At 39.7% G+C, this 20,309-nt stretch overlaps 1 protein-coding gene across 1 annotated transcript in view; it reads right to left on the bottom strand.

The window, feature by feature from the left end:
• The window catches only part of PI4KA (phosphatidylinositol 4-kinase alpha), a 139,357-nt gene that overhangs the window by 7,274 nt on the left and 111,774 nt on the right, over positions 1–20,309 (bottom strand). The window contains exons 37-51 of the mRNA XM_075832282.1: positions 15,603–15,758; positions 15,367–15,446; positions 14,070–14,263; positions 13,486–13,576; positions 13,237–13,404; positions 12,559–12,612; positions 10,777–10,897; positions 9,209–9,338; positions 7,260–7,330; positions 6,861–6,933; positions 3,368–3,438; positions 3,172–3,278; positions 2,760–2,864; positions 2,147–2,272; positions 1,570–1,690 (exon numbers count right to left, since the gene is read on the bottom strand). Coding sequence (XP_075688397.1) covers positions 1,570–1,690; positions 2,147–2,272; positions 2,760–2,864; positions 3,172–3,278; positions 3,368–3,438; positions 6,861–6,933; positions 7,260–7,330; positions 9,209–9,338; positions 10,777–10,897; positions 12,559–12,612; positions 13,237–13,404; positions 13,486–13,576; positions 14,070–14,263; positions 15,367–15,446; positions 15,603–15,758 — 1,668 coding nt within the window. The remainder of the gene's footprint in view (positions 1–1,569; positions 1,691–2,146; positions 2,273–2,759; positions 2,865–3,171; positions 3,279–3,367; positions 3,439–6,860; positions 6,934–7,259; positions 7,331–9,208; positions 9,339–10,776; positions 10,898–12,558; positions 12,613–13,236; positions 13,405–13,485; positions 13,577–14,069; positions 14,264–15,366; positions 15,447–15,602; positions 15,759–20,309) is intronic.

Here is a 20,309-nt window from a genome sequence, read left to right as displayed (position 1 = left end):
TGCTTGGGCAAAGTGTTTGCCCATCAAATGTGAACAGCCATTAAATCCTTTTCTCGTTGAATAAACAGGGCTTGGGTAAAACTGTGAAGTGGTAAAACTTAACTCTTTCGCTGCCATGGGTTTGGTAGCCAGGACAATTTTCACCCTTGACATGTATAAATACAACCGGAATATTAAAATAAAAATTGTATACTATGCCCTCATACCAATATAATTTCTGATAGGCGACACCTGGCACATTCTCAAAATGATACCCAGAACACACAGGTGCCTCCATGCAATTTTGCATCTAGTGTAATCCCGAAAAGAAAAATGCATAAAAATTCAAAGTCTGGCGAAAAGTCTGACCCAAGAAGAAAAATTAGATAAACACCTCTTAAAAATAAAAGATCAGAGCTTATGTTTAAGTCTACATTAAAATATCCAGAATCACCAGGCCTGAAGAGAAAAAAAAAATCTGATTTCAAGATAAAAATCTAAAAAGTAGCAATTTATAAAACACATTACTTAAATAAATGACACCTTGAAAAGTGAGTGTACACGCACACCCTATATATTTTCTGAACAGCCATGTTCAACTTCATATAACTTTGTGACCAATAGGATTTTTTAAAATTAAATCTTTAAATTCATAGTATTTTAAATTTTGTGCCTGAAACTCGCATCCAAGCAGAGGCTCACACACAAAAACAATGTAAAACAATAGATCAAGGGGGGCACAGTTTGTACACATCAAAAGCATCTACATTAACAAGAGCTTGTGTTTTTAAAAACACTGAACCAGAGGCCATGCAACATTTGGCTTTCATCTGCAAACATGATAAAAATATATAGTGTACACCCCAAACGGATACCAAAAACATTATTTGTTGAGAAAGCCCACAGCATGGCGTGTATAAACCTATAACTTAATAATGTATATTGTCAACCACCAAAATTACACTTTGCAACTAAAACGCCCCTATTTCCACTCCTTTGCTAAAAATAAAAAAAAATAAAAAATAAATTAGGACCACCTATATGTGATAATCATAATGAGATAAAATATGCTAATAGGGCAAGTTAATAACATGAACTAAAGATCATGTTATTTTCTCCGCCCCATGGCTATCTGGAGCCATATAGGGATAGGAGGAGGATCAACTATTCGCCTCCTCTCCCTGCATGCTGCTAGCACATCCCCCGCTGGCCCCCCACATTTATCCTTCACACAGGCTGAAAAGGGAACTGCAAATCTATGGAGCTCTGACTTCATCCCGCTCCAGCTGGGGCTAGATCTAGGTTAGAGCTTCTTGGCTTTAAAACAAGACCAATATCGCGGATCTAGAGCCACTTGTAGCAAAGATGTATCTAATGTGTCCTTGACTACTGAAGTACTTCCCTGCCTGAACGTATGAGATACGTCCTTCGCAGGGATAGGGTTAATCTGAAAAACTTCTTTATTACACCTTCCCAAACTACTACAATACTTTACTCTAGTGTCTGACCAGACTGGAAAGATTTCATATCTGACTGGTATTGTAAAGAAAAAAGTGGGAGAACAGGGAGATGGGTACTGGTTGGACTGACCAATATGGATTATGTGCCCCTCTTTATCCAGCATGATGTTGCCATTGTGTCGGTCTTTAATTTGTAGCAAGAACAGTAAGAGGCTGTAGGCTGCCATACTTCGAATAAAATTATATCGAGCCTGTCAAGAAAGAACAAGAATAATTAATAAAACTCTAAATTCAAAATTCTAAATCAGAATACAAATAAAGTAAAATATATTGGCAAGAAAATACTAAAGCCAGCCATACACATAAGATAGCTGTCAGTCGAACGGGAATTCAGCCAAAAGCCAGTAAACATGCACGCTCGTATCAGCGAAACAAGGATGTTTACTGCCGGGAAAAAGCTGCTGCCAGCCAACTCTTGCGTTGCAATGTCTCCCAGGGGAACAAATGATTGGACATGCTGAAATCCAATTTGCCCAATTCAGGTTTCCCTGATGGCAAACGCTGTGGCATAGTCAAGCCAGCATTCTACTATACCCGCTAGATTGTCAGCCGCATTAAGAGAAGTCATCTCTTATTACATTACAAGGAGAATTTTTTTTTTTTTTAAAAATCGGAGTTATTTAAGTAGAAACGCCGAAATACTGTACCTTTTGAAATGCCAGAGTAGACTCATCTCCATATTGCCTAGTGAAATAGTCATACATTCCAAAATCTGTCTGTCGGCCTAGCTGATCTCTTGAGGTACAGTCTGGAATACACTCAATAACTCCACACTGTGAAAATAAAAAAATAAATCAATCAACAAAAAAAATAAAAATAAATCATGAGTTACTAACTTTCCTAATTGCATCTCACATGGATGTTTTATTTTTGCCACATAATTTTACAATGATGAACTACTACTTGTAAAGACTACACATGCCAGAATTCTAATCACTAGTTCTGTGCAGACACAAACCAAGTAAGGGGTACTGGGGGATTTTAGCTCTGCAGCATGCAGAATAGTGAATGCAGCTCTAAAATATAATACAGGCTGTAAATACATAGAATTGCATGGGAAACTACTCTTGTGACGGTGCTAAATATATTTGTCCCAGTCACTAGGAAAAATATCAGAACAGCCTGATGACGATATGGGAGCGTTATCGCCTATGCATAGCTAGAATAGGTAAAAGTTGTTAAATAAAATGGCTTAAAAGTCAATGAACATATTAAAATAAAAATTTCCAGAAAAAAGTTCCCTTCTAAATTTCAACTCACCCCAGGTGCTGTTGCCACTACTCTGTACGGAAAGACGAAGAGGTCAAGTCCAACCAGCTGGAAAATGTTCTTGAATAAATCAATTATCTGCAGAGCCAGCATATCCTGCCAAAGGAGGAAATAGGTACAAACATATTGATCTACAAAACGCTAAAATCCCATAGGGTTACGGTCAGCTAAGGACTGCTCAGTCAACAGTCCAGATTCCCCAAGTAACATACATTCTGGCGCGGCAGAACATGCACGTTAGTTCAGTAGTGCATGGGGGAGAAGCAGCTAACCTCAAATGCAAAATTACAGTGTTAACACTTCATGTGCTGACACTGTCACATGCATTTAGATTAGTACAGAACTCCCTGCACTGTTTTATTATGGTAGAAAATTGCATCTTTTTGCATCCCTGTCTACTCACTTGTCTGCAGTCATCCCCTACTTTAAAGATGGCCGCTTGCCAGCAAATCTTTTTATCCACATCTTCCTCCTCGCTTTCATCAATAGAATCTGAGCGACAACAGAGACCTGAGAATTGGAAAGATTTAAAAGTATTGAATGGTTTCTGCAAAAGCAAGACAATAGTGTTTACTTTAATGGGAACATTTAAAATTTACCTTCCTTCTCCAGCTCACTGACTCCACATCTCTTCACCTTGAACTTGGCTAGATATGGAGCTTTCGCAGCACTACAGGTATAGACAAACATTTGTCAGATGATGCAGCAATAAGATATACATATATATCTATATCCAATAGCATATAAAAGGATACGTCGTCACAATGCGCCATTGATACAGACTGAATTGTACTATGTGCAGAAAACGGTCAATAGGTAGATGGTCATTTCAACCCGCATTAAAACACCATATGCGATTGGTATGAATACACGATGTTTAATATAAAAAATAATTCTTTGGCTGCCATATGACAGTACAGCAGACCATTTCTTAACAGGGTTTGGAAATTCATATAAAACAGCAGATAGATGGCAGTCTCCTGGCCGATACCTGCACCTGAGCTATATCGAGGCATGTTACAAACCATGCATACCATTAAAAAAGTACAATATACACATTACACAATGAGGATAGAAAGCTAAAGAGGCTCTATCAGGTCTCCAATGCAACCCTATGTGGGGAAAGCATAGGACAGAGGAGTTGACGGCGAGCTTGAGGATATATCGTTTTCTATGGTTTCATTCAGTATTGTCATGTAAAAAGCTGTTAAAATGCTTCCAGGACTAACTAAGCCTGTGAGCAGGATCAAAGGCGGCAGCATTTCATTTTAGTTTTATTCATTAGATGTAAGTCTGTGGAAAAGAAATTACATGATTGTTCTTTTATTAAATGTTGTTTTATTTTTTTTTAAACTTCCCTGGGGGGCGGCCATATTTGATGAACAACACTTCGCTCCTGTATTGTCTGCAAGAACAGTACAGCAGGGTGTGTGTGCGTGCTTTATGGCAGCTGCAATGAATGGAAGTCAATTGTCAAAGAAATGACAGTCCTCCAATCTCATCCTGCCTCAGTCTATACAGCACAGCTGACAAGTGAGCTGCAGAAAACAGGCAATGCAAATCTATTGTATGCGCTTCAGTGACCAGTGTAAAAACTGCAATATTTCAGTATTTTTTTTAATATATAGTTTATTATTAAAACCCGATTGAAATAAGAGATTTTGGAGCCCCAGATCGATGTCGATTGACAGTCATTTTGTATGTCTTCCATTTTCTTACTATTGCACCAACAGTTGTCTCCTTCTCACCCAGCGTCTTACTTATGGTTTTGTAGCCCATTCCAGCCTTGTGCAGGTCTATGATCTTGTCCCTGACATCCTTAGAAAGCTCTCTGGTCTTGCCCATGTTGTAGAGGTTAGAGTCAGACTGATTAATTGAGTCTGTGGACAGGAGTCTATTATACAGGTGACCATGTAAGACAGCTGTCTTTAATGCAGGCACCAAGTTGATTTGGAGCGTGTAACTGGTCTGGAGGAGGCTGAACTCTTAATGGTTGGTAGGGGATCAAATACTTATTTCTCTGTGCACTATGCAAATAAATATAATTTTGACAATGTGATTTTCTGTTTTTTTTATTTTTTTATATAATCTATCTCTCACTGGTAAAATTAACCTAGCCTAAAAATTCTAGACTGTTCATGTCTTTGACAGTGGGCAAACTTACAAAATCAGCAAGGGATCAAATACTTATTTCCTTCACTATATATATATATATATATATATATATATATATATATATATATATATATATATATATATAAAATACTGACTTAAATCATCAAAAACTATATATCCCAGAGCTCAGCACCAGCTGTAGCATAGGATACCTGACAGAGCAGCTTAAAAGCCATTTTCACACATTGAGGTTGCAGAGAAACACCCCCCCCCCCCTTCCAAAATCAATACTGTAGGTAACAAAAAGATGATGAATTTAAAAAAAGCTCCCAATTTTGGTAAAGAAAATAAATTAAAATTAAGTCGGAAAATGCTGCAATGCATTTGCAATGCAATGACTTAACTCATTTTCCCTGGCTTATATAAAGTTGTTGTGTTTATGCACGAAAATGTATTGTCTAGCATCTTAGGCCAGATTCATAGATCAAAATTTTCATACAGATTTCTGAGTTAAAGTCAGAAGTGGTTTCAAAAGGAATGGGAGATATAAAACGAAGGACTTATACTTCTCCTTCCTCCTGGATCCACTTCTGGCTTTGGCTAAAAAATCTGCAACAATACGCGATGTGTGAATCCATCATCATAAAGACTTATCAGAAAATTGTTTCGGTAGAGTCTGGGTGTGGAGATCACTACAAAGATGCTGTAGGGAATTTTTTGCCTCACTCGGAAGACATGCTCCAATGCCATTTTACTCTGTAGCCTGACAGCATCTCCGTCTTAAATACGGATATAGACATCTTTATCTTGACTCTGACAACTTGCTGCAGCGTGATGTCACACAAAAAAAGCCATTGAAAAGTCATTGAAAAAGTCAAGATAAAGGATCTTGCCATTGTGTATTTAATGCGTTAAAATTCAAGGTAAAGACGGCTACATCTGTAAACATTATGTGGTAGTTCAGAGCGCACAAGACCTGGGTAGGTGCACGAATAGGGTCCCAACCCAATTACGTAGCAAAAGAAGTATTCGGCACACAAATTTGTGATTTTTGCCAATCTTTAAATTTTTATTTTATCATTGGTTGATGCCAGAGGTTTAGTGCGACGTTTCGGTCGAAATTTAGACCTTCATCAGGCACTTATTCATCCTGGTGTCTGGAGTATCCAGTCGTTGGCGCTGGTTGTGTTAGTAGCGGCTAGCCGCTGTATTTGGTGGGCCAAAATTTAAAGATTTGCAAAAATCACGAATTTGTGTGCTTCTTTTGCTACATCTGTAAACATGTTCTAGCGATTGATGGTGATGTTAGGGCACCTACAAATATACTTTCATCTAGTACATTCGAAAAGACCTAAGTAGCCTCGAAAGCTTGCTGTTTAACATCATTCCTTCTATTCAGGTTAGCCATTAAAAGGGAACCCGTCGTCAGCAGTTTTGAGGTCCCATATAGGGGAGGGCATTTTAAACTTACCTTTTTTTTTTGGTCATGCAAATTGCATGACCGAGTAAATGAAGTTTTATTCTCCCGGGGCGGCAATCGCAAGTATCGCTGATGCAGGACTTGATGTGTAAATGCGCCTTCACTGCACGCTGCAAACCCCGCCCCCTGCTCTGAGTTATGGCTTTAACGGTCTCCTGATTGGACGCTAGAACCATCAGTCAGAGCAGAGTGTGGCACTTACGACAGCCGCGCCAGGGAAACAAATGGCAGTTTTTCGGTCATGCAACTTACATGACCTAGAAAAAAAAAAAGTAAGTTTAAAATGACCTTCCCCCACCCCTATATCACCCTGTCAGCAGCTTTGAGGCATTAAAACGGCTGAGAGGTTCCCTTTAAAGAGGTATAACTGCAATACTATTATTTTGAATCTCTAGTTGAGAGTGACAAAACTACTATCTTCCGTCCGGTTTCTATGAGATTTGAGAAAAAAACTTTATATGTAAAAAAAAAACAGTCTCACAACAGATCATTTTTACCTTTGCATGGGTGTTCCCGATTTGTAGTCAATATCCAACACTATAGCTTCTGGATTACTGGGCAAGTAACAACCTGAAAATGGGACAAAGATGAGAACACATATGACGCAACCAAACAATACACCTATGTAACAGCACAGCAATAAACTCCTAGTAAACAGTCAGTAATGTCTGACTACAAGCGTAACAACTAAATGGAAACAATCCCATTTTCATTTACCAGTTGTTAATAAGTAAATCAACGCTGGACGAAAATTACATTTCTTTTAGACGATAAAATACCACTTGCTGGACTATATGAAACAAGTATATCTTGAAATATAAATTTAGCAAAAAAAAAAAAAGTCTTTTTTTTTCAGTCTATTTTCGAAATTTGAAATCATAAAATATGGTTCTTACCTGGCTGCACCTTTACTTCAGACAGAGCATTAAGACAAGCTTTTTTACGTTCTTCTCCTTTAGGGTATGGTCTGGCAGGAGAAGGAAGACAATTTTTGTAAGGCAGCTGTACGTACACACACACACACACACACACACACACACGCACACACGCACACACACACACACACACGAAAGGGGTTGGGGTAGGGTTTCTTGGTTTATTTTCCCTTATGTTAAAACCCCCAAAAAATCTGTAAAAAAACACCAAAATACATTATAAAAGCAGTGTATATGTCTGGCAACAAATGGATTCATTCGGAGAAACCACGTGAAAGACTTGTTGCCTATTCCAGCATGCATTTGTCTATCAGGACCTGCTGGGTCAGTAATTCCACAACAAAGCGAAGTAACATAGAATCCAAAAAACGGACTGGAAAACGTGAAAGCTTATTCCTTAGAGCGTAATATTGTAGGAATAATAATAATAATAATAATAATAAACCCTTTTCGCCAGATTTACACAGTTTTGTGCTTGGATTCGCTTCATTTGACTAATGAGTCTGATGGGAGAAGTTTGCGTTGTCCCCATGTCACATCTCCCTGGACACTACTGATTAAGCAATGACGATAATTTCACATCAATGCCAGCTTTCTAACACATAAGGGAAAAGCCGCGGTGGGATCAGTCATGTACATAACATGTCCGCTCCAGATGGCTTTTCAGAAGTTTCCACTTTAAATCAAACCACTAGACATAAAACATGTTCCGATAATAAGACACAAGGACATCAGTCTTATCAGTGCTGTAATGTTTAATAAAGTATAGCCTTATAATGAATGGCCCTGAACAATTGTCCTTATGTGTGATGCAAATCTGTAATAACACATAAGGATAATAGAAAGTCTGACCTCGACCGAATGGGCACACGAGAGAGCTTACCTGGTGTTCGAAGGGGATAGACATGTTAGATCTTCTGCTTACGCTATTAATAGAAACTTTGACTAACTATTTTCTCCAATATTTTATTGCTAGCATTGCCAATGGTCACAGGCAGTCCACTGATACACTCCTCATTAAATAAACTTGGAGTTTTGCCGTCTTTACGTGTAATAACTATTGGGGACTATGGGGGTAATTTTTTAAACCTTTGTACGCCAGTTTTCTGGCATAGAAAAGTTGCAAATGAGCCCAAAAGTCGCTTTTTGCGCCATCCTTACCACTTGTGTAAATAGGGCGTGGCCTCAGAGAGATGGGACGTGGCCACCGCGGCCTGACAAATTAATTAGAATTTACGAATGAAAACTGCTGTAAGTTACAGTCTAAATCGACACCAGCTCCTAGCTAGCGTAGATTTCACTCTATGGGGCGTAGCAAGGTAGATGCCTGTGCTGGGCACATACCTTGCCACCCCCCACCAATTTAATTGGACAGTTAGATCAAATAAAAAAAATTGTACTCATCGCTCCTCTTCTCCCCCCGGCTCCCTCATTATTCCAGCGCTGCTCATACAAGGACCGGACGCGGAGCAGCGGCAGTATGTTTTACGCGACGTAGCACTTCTGACATTGAAGTGCTGCATCGCACCAAGGTGAATACGTTTTGTTTTTTTGGGCGGGGTGGTTTGGCTGAAGGTTGAGGAATGTATGGCGCACAGCCCGGCCGAAAGATGCAACACATTTATTAAGAGGCTTTTGGATCTTAATAGATGTGTTGGCGTTTACTCCATTTTTTCAGTCTATTAAGATTGGCGTATGAAACTCCAGTCTTAATAAACTTCCCCTATGTTGCATCGCTGCATGAAATTGGATCAATGCTATGGTTTTCTCCAATTTTAGAAGTTAGTCCTCACAGGAGAACAGACTTACTGAAGAACAAGTTCCCTTTATTGGTCACAGATTTTCTTTAAAAAGTTACTTAGGCGCATTCTTAAAAAGTTTTATTGATGGAGAAGATACAACAGACTTACTTAATCAGGGCAGACACATTGGTTATTTTATTGAAAAAGTCAAATTCCCGCTGGTAGAAATCTTTGGCAGGCCCGGACAGGGATCCTGTGATTTCATCCATGAGCTGTTCCAGCAGATCTCCAATATCAGCTGTAGATGAACAGGACAAGATACAAGAGTCAGGAGCAGCCATTACAGCACAGTGTGGATTGGAACGTAACAATCGCAGAAGAAACTAGGTCAGGAATAGAATATTTTGTTAAAGATTTGAAGCGTGCATCTACAGATGTGTCCATACTTAAGTTTTTTGAAATTGCGTTCAGTTGTACAATTTTTCATGATTCCAATTCAATACAATCTCGCACCATCCAGTAAAGAAGTTATTCTTTTAACATGGAAGTCTCTGGGAGACTGATGGCAACAGACAGAGGCACTGTCCCAACTACTCCAGTAAATAACATATACATTAAACCTATACTTTTACCTGGGTATCTATGGGCAACCGATGGCCGACGTATGGCATCTGTCAGAGCCATACTTTATTAGTTTTACATGTTTGTTGCTCCCCTCGCTTAAGGAAGAACACATCTGTGTACCATTTACATTAAATATTATGGAACTGCATAAACAGAAATTACTACTGTTATTAGCTGAATCGATAAAATCCCAAAATGAACAGAACAGAAAGTATAGTCATGGCCCATGGGACACTTAAAGGGTTATTCCCGACATAGATATTTATGGCATATCCACAGTATATGGCATAAATGTCTGATAGATGCATGTCCCAGCTGTGAGACCTGCACCTGTATTGAAAACAGTGGTCACCCGACCCGTTTTGTCCATTGAGGCGGCCGGTGGCTGCTGATTCCAGGTGGGAACTAGTGAAGAGGGGGCCGCACGTCCCTCTCTACTCTATGGGCTATTCGGCTGTTTCCGTAACTCCCATAGAACAGAATAGAAGAAATGTGTGCATGTGCCGCCCACTCTCCACTAGTCTCACCCCAGAATCTGCGGTCAGCGGCCTTCTGACCAGGCGAAACGGGAGTGTGGTGACCCCCGTACTCGATATTGGTGTGGGTCAAACAGCTGGGACCCGCATTTAAGATCAATTTATGGCATATCCTGGGGATATGCCAAAAACTTCTACGTTGGGAATACCCCATTAAGGTATAGGTTCACTTTTGCGGAGATCTGCTGCATGTCATTCTGTCAATGTGTACTGTTTCTAGTAGTGTGGCAAATTGTAGCCTGTTACTAAGGAGGACCTAAATGAATACTTAATGGTTAGCAATATATCTCAGTGACCCTTCACTTACGCTGTACTATAGAACTCCGAACTTAAATCCCTGAGCATTAGTGGATAGTGATGTGGTAAAGAGCAACACAACTGCCGTATTTAACAAACGGCAGAGAACAATCCATATGAGTATATGCCGTTTTTATTTCTACGGACAGTGTTCTTTTTAAAAGAAGCAAGACTGGTAAACACTAGAAAAAACTTTTGAAGATTTAAAAAAAAAAAAACAACAATTTGATTGGTGGACTCAGTTCTAATAGTACACTTAAAAAGTTTCACATTACTCACGGTCCTTCTGATGTGCTTCTTCATCTAGATAAATGTTGGTCTTCATATTCCAGATAAACTGATGAGCCAAAAGTTGGGACTTTGCAGCTGCCCATAGAATGTATTCCCGAACATAACCCATCTGAATGCACAAAAATAATTTACTTTCCATCAAAACCACAAGAAAGTTCTACTAATAATATACTAACTGGCAATAAAGAATCATATAATAATAATAATAAGCTCAGAATATTAGCTTTTAAATGATACTTGGTGCAATATTTAGGGTGCAGCACTCGTTTGAAGTCAGGGAGCAGGATGAAGAGCTTTACTGCTTGGGTCTGTGTAAAGGAGGGGGTAGCAAGTGACAGCAGGAAGATCACAGCCTTTTACGGTCCTCTATCCCCCTGTACCACCTTTCAGTTACCCAAGGGAGCGATGCAAGAACTTTTCTTAACGTTATCGATCCTCTTACCAAGGGAATATGTGTGCCAGATGTCTACTTTTACAAAATATGTGCATGGGGGTATGATAGAATTGATGTATATATAGCCCGTTCAGCCATAACATTGAAAAACCCTGCAGGTTCCCCTTGTGCCACAAAATCAGGTCTGACTCATCGAGGGATGGAGTTCACAAAACCTCTAAAAGGTGTCCTCTGGTATCTGACACCAAGACGTTAACTTAAAGGATCTGCTGCTATGAGGTGTGACCTCCAAGGATCGGATTTGTTTTTCCAGCACATCCTACAGATGCTCAATTGGATTGAAATCTAAGGTATTTGGAGGCCAAGTCAACGCCTTGAACGATTTGTCATGTTCAGCAAACTGTTCCTGAACTATTTTTGCAGTGTGACAGGGCAATTTATCCTGCTAAAAGAGGCCACTGCCATTAGGAAATACCATTGACATGAAGGGGTGTACTTGGTCTGCAACAACGTTTAGGTAGGTGGTATGTGTTAAAGTAACATCCACATGAATGCCGGGACCCAAAGTTTCCCACCAGAACATCCCACTGTGCATCCTGGTGCCATCTCTTCTCCAGGTACGCAAACGCACAAAAACGCAGCCGTCCACAGAATGTAAAAGAAAATGGAATTCATCAGACCAGCCCACCTCCTTCCATTGCTCCATGGTCCAGTTCTAATGCTTATGTGCCCATTGTAGGCGCTTTTCTGCAGCGAACAGGAGTCAGTATGGGTACTCTGACCACTCTACGGCTACAGAGCCCCAAACGCAGCAAGCTGCTATGCACTGGGTGTTCTGACACCTTTTTTATCATCGCCAACATTTACAAACATTTTTAGCAATTTCTGCTACAGTAGCTCTTCTGTGGTACCGGACCGGACAGGCTAGCCCTAGTTCCCTAGTTGCATCAATGAGCGTCGGGCATCCATGACCCGGTCGCCGGATCACCGGTTGTCCTCCCTTGAATCATATTTGGTAGGTACGAATCACAGTATACGGAGAAAACCACCAGACCTGCCGTTTTGGAGATGATCTTCTAAGTTATCTAGCCATCAGAATTTGGCCCCTCTCAAAGACACTTGGATGCTTACGGTTGCCCATTTTTCCTGCTACCAGCACATTAACTTTAAAGACTGACTGTTCACTTGCTGCCTAATATATACCACCCTTGATATGAGATATCCCACCCATTGTAATGAGATAATCAATGTTATTCACTTCACTTGTCACTGGTTTTAGTTATTATATTCATACAATTCTGGGACCAATCTGATTATTCAGATAATTTGTGACATTTTCATAAAATGAATGATATGAATCAGAAGAAAGAACTCACCTTGTCATACCTCAGAGCTTGAACGATTTGCGGAATGTAAAAAAGAATGGCATCCTGAAAAATAAGAGAGAAACAAAAAGAAACACACAAAAGAGCAAATTAGGAGGTGAAAGGCTAAAGAGGAATAAATCAAAACATTGAGTATGTGAAGAAAAAGTAGGGACATAGCGAGGAGAAAGAAAATGGAAAAGTAAGAAACAGCTATGAAGAGAATATCCAAGAAAGAAAAACATGAAAGTGGTTGTCCGGTTTCAGCAAAATAATGCTTTTATTTTTCCAATATACGTCCTGTATTAATTCCGTACAGTTTTCAAGATCTCTGCTTGTTGTTCCTCAGTAGGAACATTCATTTTTTTACTTCCAGTAGATAAAATTCTGTCCATGGTCATGTGATGGACACACAGGTGCACGGCTCGTTACAGTTACAGTATGTGTGTCTTCTAGCGATCCCAGCTCCTGTGTGTCCATCACATGACCATGGATGTAAATTGTATCCACTGGAAGTAAATGCTGAATGTTTCTACTCGATAACAACAAGCAGAGATCTTGAAAACCGTGAGGAATTAATACAATAAAGTATATTGGAATGTTGCATAACTTTTGATTATACAAAAAAATTACATTAATTTGATGAAAGCGGACAACCCCTTTAACAACATAGGGTGGCTCAGTTATTACCGGAGGGAATGATCGCAGTACTTTGACCCCATATTGGGCCGTTAGTGGATGTGGAGGGTACATGCTGGAGAAATAAGACAGTCCGGTAGGTGGGTCAGTTGGTGCCCAGCATAGAATATGGCTGAGCTCTGGAGCATCTGCATCTATGGTATGCCATGTTACCAGATACTGTAAGACAAAATTATTTATTATTGATCAAAAGAAAATGCTCAGGAGTTGGCACATGTCGGCCCTTACTTTCCCACTTACTTTGATTGCCTCTGGAATGTCACTGACAGCACCTGGGTCCAGTCTCACTAGCCGGGTCACTTCTCCAGCAATGGCTTCAGTGTTTGTAAATCTACAAATAAAATATTTCCCTTTTAAATTACCACCAATAAAGAAACAGCAGAAAAACGCAATAGATATTTTTACATAAAATTTCCTCCTGTAAAAGTGTATGTTGTCAGTAGGAGGTGATTTTCTCTGGAGCCAGACCGGTAGCCCCCTTTCTAACTCCCAATGAGTGGAAAATATACATAGGTACATACTGTATCCGCTCAATTACACGGCAAGCTTTGACTTTATAGTTTTACTTCAAACTCTACTTCTGGAATAATAAGTCTGAGTGTCACTTTGCAATATATATATATATATATATATATATATATATATATATATATATATACATACATACATACATACATATATATATATATACATACATATATATATATATATATACATACATACATATATATATATATACATATATATATATATATATATATATATATATATATATATATCTCAGCAAGCATCCCTGACATCTCTTCTGTGTAAGGAACATTCACCTTGTGGGTAACTGAACTGCTAGATGAGGGGAAATGCTCCAGGCCAGGTTTACATTGTCTTTCCATTGCTTTTCACTAAGACTGATGGACTTCGATCTCCAGTTTGCAACACTGTTCTCTCCTGTTTGATCCAGCTCCAACTCAGGGGCAGATAGAGGGTTGTACCATGTAGTCAAGCGGTCAATCTCCGTGGCCTAAAAAAGATAACAGTTTAGTTGGGAAAGTACAGAAAGGGTTTCCCACAAGCAGAGATTTTGACACATTCTAATTTATTTCAGGCAGAGGACAGCACATGTGGAGCTATATATTTATCGGTTTTAAATTTCTGTTGCAGACACGAAAGGTTGCCATACACTTTAAATATATCAGCTGAACACTCGTTCGGCCAACCGTTCTTTCTCCCAACTCCCCCATAAACATGCGCACCATATAAGAACACATTATGGAGTTGGTAATCCTTACATTAGATTGCCTATACAGCAACTTTTTAAAGGGTAACTAAACTGTCAGAAGTTTTGATCGGTGTGAGTCCGAGCACTGAGACCGCCACCAATCGCTTAAACGAAGTGGCAGAAGTGCTCGGCTGAGCGCTGAGCCGCTTGGTTTCTGATCGGCTTTTCTCGGAAAGCCGAGGAATTGGTGTACAGGCTCAATAGGAAGTCTATGAGCTTGTACACCGCTCACTCGGTTTTCCAAGAAAAGCCGATCAGAAACCAAGCGGCTCAGCGCTCAGCCGAGCACTTCTGCCACTTCGTTTAAGCGACTGGTGGCGGTCTCAGTGCTCGGACCCCCACCAATCACAACTTCTGACATGTCACCATGACATGTCAGAAGTTTTTTGAAAGTTAAGCTACCCTTTAAAGTGTAGCTAAACGTTTCACAAACTTCTGACATGTCATGGTGACATGTCAGAAGTTGTGATTGGTGGGGGTCCGAGCACTGAGACCCCCACCAACCACTAGAACGAAGCAGCTGAAGCGCTTGCGAAAAGTGCTCAGCCGCTTCGTGTCTGTTCGGCTTTTTCCGGAAATAAATGTATCGGTGTACGGACTCAATACAAGGGCTATGAGCCCGTTCTTCGATACATCGGATTTCCGGAAAAAGCCGAACAGAAACGGTGCGGCGGAGTGCTCACACGAGCGCTTCAGCTGCTTTGTTCTAGCGATTGGTGGGGGCCCCCATGCTCGGACCCCACCAATCCAAACTTCTGACATGTCCCTATGACATGTCAGAAGTTTGTCGAACGTTTAGCTACACTTTAAGGGTATAAAGATCATAGCTTCATTCTAATTCATACCAGGAGGGATAAAAGCAGAGTTCTCCTTTTCATGTAGTATTTGTGTAACTGGGTCCCCCGGTTTGTTTTCTTTGTCAATCCTAAAGAAAAAACAACATATACAATATAATATAAGATCTTCATTAAAAAAAACTCAATAACAGGTCATAGAAAAAAAGGATTATGCATTCAAAAAAGAAAAAAAAAATACAATAAAGAACAAAAAGAGGATCAGTGAAAATTTACAAATATTGTACCTGATTTCTTAGATATCGTAGACATTCCACTGGATAAGGGGTATGTATTTATCCAGCCCTGAGCGGTCTGTTGCCGAGAGCTCACAGTTACATCCAAATTGCTACGTGTCACGTCCATCATCACAGACAGGCTGTTCACTGAGGGATCCTGATTATCTACAGGTAAATAAGAACCACAGTAAAAGACTGGTGTCAATAACTAGAAATGTAGATTGACAATACAGGAGATTAGTGATCAACCCTAACAGGTTCCCAACCGCTGGCTGTGTTTTTACGGCCGGCGGTCAGGGTCTCTGAAGTCCGTCGTATAGACCAATTACGGCGGCACTTCAGAGAGTGTGCACGCACAATCGCGTCCTCACAGTCCAGTGCCCTGGCTGTTGCGAACAGCCCTGGGCACTGGGCAGAGTGTCAGGGGTCAATCTTTTGGTCCCTGAACATGTGATTGCTGTGACAACCAATCACAGTGATCACATGCATTTTAATGTAAAACATAGTGTGCACGCAATCGCGTGCACACAGCCCTACGCCCACGTTGTTACCAACAGCTCTGGGCACTGGGCAGAGTATCAGGGACCAATCTGATGGTCCCTGAACATGTGATCGCTGTGAAAACCTCACAGCGATCACATTTGTTTTTATTTTGACATTTCTGGCAGCAAATCTAATGCCTCTTTTCTTCTCCTCAAACATTGTTTTAGTGTGAGGAGAAGAAGGGACTTGAGAGAATTGCTGCCAGAATAATACAGTCCAAAAAAAATACAGTGTTACACTTCAATACACTCTTTGTATAGATAGTTAGAAATCTATCTATACAATCTATCCATCTATCTACCTTTCTATCTGTACTAGAATTTTAACTATATATATATATATATATATATATATATATATATATATATATATATACCCATATATAATAAATATCAATAGCGGTTTATCTTTTTGTAGCAGTAGTGTAGATATATATATATATATATATATATATATATACACATACACACACACACATCTATATATATTAAAAGAAGTTTGCTTAGTTAGTGTTAGTGACGTTATGGCGAGGAAGATATTTAGCGCTGAGGAGGCATACGCAATGCTGTGATCAGAGTCTGAGACCGCATCAGAGATGGCGTCAGAAATGGAACTTGTTTTAGGCAGTGACTATGATAGCGTCACTTCAGGTTCATCTTCAGGGGACGTTGTCCCGGACGCCGTAGAAACAGCGGAACATGAAAGCGCAGGGCCAAGTAGCGCTGTAGCATGGGACAGCCTGGTCCCTCCAGTTCAGGCTCTTGTTTGGGCCTAGAATCCACGGATTTACTGCCACTCCTGGCATAACTGTGGACAATACAAATTTTGCCCAAATGGATTACTTCCATTTATTTATTACAGACGACCTCCTAAACATCATTGTCCACGAAACGAATTTATATGCCACTCAGTATATAAGGCAGAAACCTTCATCCACCCATGCCAGAGATTGGACGCCCACCAATTTGCAGGAATTAAAAAAAATTTGGGCCTCATCCTAAATATGGGTATTGTAAAAGAAAGACATTTTATCACTCGCATTCCCCCAACACCAACTAGAGGCAACCCCTTGAAAAAGTGCCGCGTCTGCAGAAAAGATGGGCGCCGCAAAGATTCCCGATATTTCTGTCCCTCGCAACCAGGCCTGTGCATTGACCCATGTTTTAAAAAATACCACACTGTTCTGAATTATTAGATTTGAGTTAATTAGTTGAAAATATATTTGCCCTACATTACATTTTTATTTTTCCAATGATTTTACTCCAAGGGTGAGGGAGGGAATGGGTGGGGGGTGGATGTCATGTTTGCATATTTTCTAAAGTTCATCTGCTGGAGAGCTCCATTTGCATAAACCTGCAATTTATTATTTTAGAAAACCCCAAAAAAGAAATTCCCATTATACCCCTAGATGAATATTTTGGGATCTCTGCTTCAAGAGCAGATATTTTGGAAGTGTTATAGAAACTCTGCTAAGTTTTGTAAAATCAGCTTTGAGAAAAGGTGATTTGTGAAATAAGCTTCTTGTATCGTCCGCCCTCCTACTTCTCTATGTGATAAATAAGGCCACATATTTGGTATCCCCATGCTCAGGAGAAGTGGAAGAATGTGAAAGGAGATTAATTTTGTCCGTGGTCTATACTGTGTGTGAAAAATGCTAACATAAACGAACGCATTTGCCAAAAAAATTCACATTTTATTTTGTTCCATCTTATTCAAAATACTTTCAGAAGAAAACTGGACTGTCTAAAATATGATAAACCCCTTGAAGAAAACCTTGTGGGGTCTACTTGTGTGAATGAAGTCATTTATGGGGTGTTTCTAATGTTTCAGCAGCATTACGCCCCCAAGAAAACAGTATGCGGCTCTAAAATCAAATGCAAAATTCCTGGACCGAAAAGGCCAAAAAGCCTCCTTTTATGCCAAGCCCTGGCACATGCCCGCACAGTGAATAAGGCACACATATTTGGTATCCCCATGCACGGGAGAAGTGGAAGAATGTGAAAGGAGATTAATTTTGTCCGTGGTCTATACTGTGTGTGAAAAATGCTAGCCTAAACTGACGCATTTGCTAAATTCTTGAATTTTTTTCCAATTTTGCCCACATTAGAGAAAAAAATAAAAATGATGTATACTGACAAATGCCATTAAAACAAAGCCCTATCTGTACTTTGAATTATTTTTTTTTTAAACTCGTTTTATTAAGAACTGTTGCAGTGACAAGTATAAAAGTAGTCATACATCACTGACTGTAAGATACATCACATTGCAACAAAGAAATGTATATACATAAAGTCAAGCAATGAGAACACAAAGTAAGTTCCAGGAATACAGGATTCTATAAACAATGGTGCGTATATTGGTTTACATTGAAGTATTTCTGACCATTACAACAAAGAGGACATAAAACAAGAACATAAATAAAAGAAAACTAAACAAAATAACCTGGGACCTATGTCACACACGAGCATCCAATAAATCAAGCACAGCAAGTTCAAGGAGATACACAATAATAAAGACGGGTCACCTATGTTATTACATCACAGTATCTGTAGAATCAGCAGATGGGGTGACTGTCAAAGGGGAGTTGTTCAAAATATCCCAAACTTGAGAAAACTTAGTACTACAACCACGATTCAGAAATACAACCTTCTCGAAAGGTATTACAGAATTTACCAATCCCTTCCAATGACCAATGGATGGAAGTCGATCATTCATCCAATGTTGTGCTATAGTTTTTCGTGCTAGAAAGAGTTTCTCTCAAAAAAAATTCTAGTATGGTGATTCCAGGCCTCCCCATCCAGTATACCAAACAAACATATCTTAGGACATAAAGGGATGCCTACATGTAATAAGGACGATAACAGGGATAGTATGTAATTCCAAAAGTCCCTAATGATGGTACATGACCACATCATATGCCAAAAATCTGCCTCTGGAGCATGGCAACTCAAACAGTCTGAAGACGACAATCGTCCCATTTTGAATATCCTAACCGGGGTTAAATATGCTTGGTGTATTATACATAACTGGATAATTTAATTATTTACGGATGGGGAAACATGAAGATGGGACTCCAAAATATTCCAATCATCTGACTGAATTGTAGGAATCCACGGTTTCCATCTACTTTCTTCAGCAAGCGGTGTGGAATTCACCGTGATGGATAATAAGTGGGTATATAGAGTGCATATCAGTCCTTGCAGACCCTGGGAGTTAAGAATTCCTATCAGTGTGAAGGAAGAGATTGTCAAGTTATTTCTCAAGTGATGGAACTTGGTTTGTAAAATATGACGAATCTATAGATTTCTATGAAAATGGGTGCGTGGTATGCCATACTTATTTTCATTCACTCAGTTGCAGACTAAGACATTATCATCATAAAGGTCCCCTAGAGTCCCAATAGCTGGAGATAACCATGGTGGCATTAAAGGAAAGTAAGAAGCATTGTCCCATAAAGGCATTTCATTTACAATGTCATTGTAACCCAGCTGCTTTTTCGCTGGTCTCCAAACCACACGAGCCAGCTTGTGTATGGGCAAGGGTTTAATATGGGCAGGGAGAGAATTTACTTCGAGGGAACCTAGCAAACATGGAATCCCAAGTACATAAGCCAAATAGTGCTCTGAGTTGGGAAGATCCCCCCCAGGCATCCAGAAACTTAAGGTTTTAAGCAGGCCCGCTAAATACTATAAAAAGAAATCCGGCAGAGCCGTTCCTGCCAGTGCCTTAGGCAGTTGGAGCGTGGATAACCTCAGTTTGTGTAGAGAATTACCCCATATAAAACGGTGATAACAAGGAGTTAAGCTGTTTAAAAAATTATTTAGGTATGACAACCAGGCTATGCTGAAGGGCATATAAAAATTTAGGCAACAAAATCATTTTAACCAGGTTTATACGGCCAGATACCGATAAAGGCAGTTTACCATGCGTTAAATTTAGAACGGGTGAAGCCCAATAGCGGTAACACGTTTAAAGAAAGGTCAACATCTGGAAGTTTAGTTATAAATATGCCAAGATATTTGAAATGGTCTACTAGAGGCATCGGTGACCGCTCAGACAGGCCAAGGGGCTGTACTTTGGACAGGGACATAAGAGATGATTCCCCCCAATTAATAGAAAGACTTGAGTATTGTCCAAAACTTTCAATAATATTAATAACAGAGGGAAGGGTAT

Source organism: Rhinoderma darwinii, chromosome 1, assembly GCF_050947455.1.
Source record: "Rhinoderma darwinii isolate aRhiDar2 chromosome 1, aRhiDar2.hap1, whole genome shotgun sequence".
Classification (NCBI taxonomy): Eukaryota; Metazoa; Chordata; class Amphibia; order Anura; family Rhinodermatidae; genus Rhinoderma; species Rhinoderma darwinii.
Note: the sequence above shows the minus strand (reverse complement) of the source record. Positions and strands in the feature narration are given on the sequence as shown.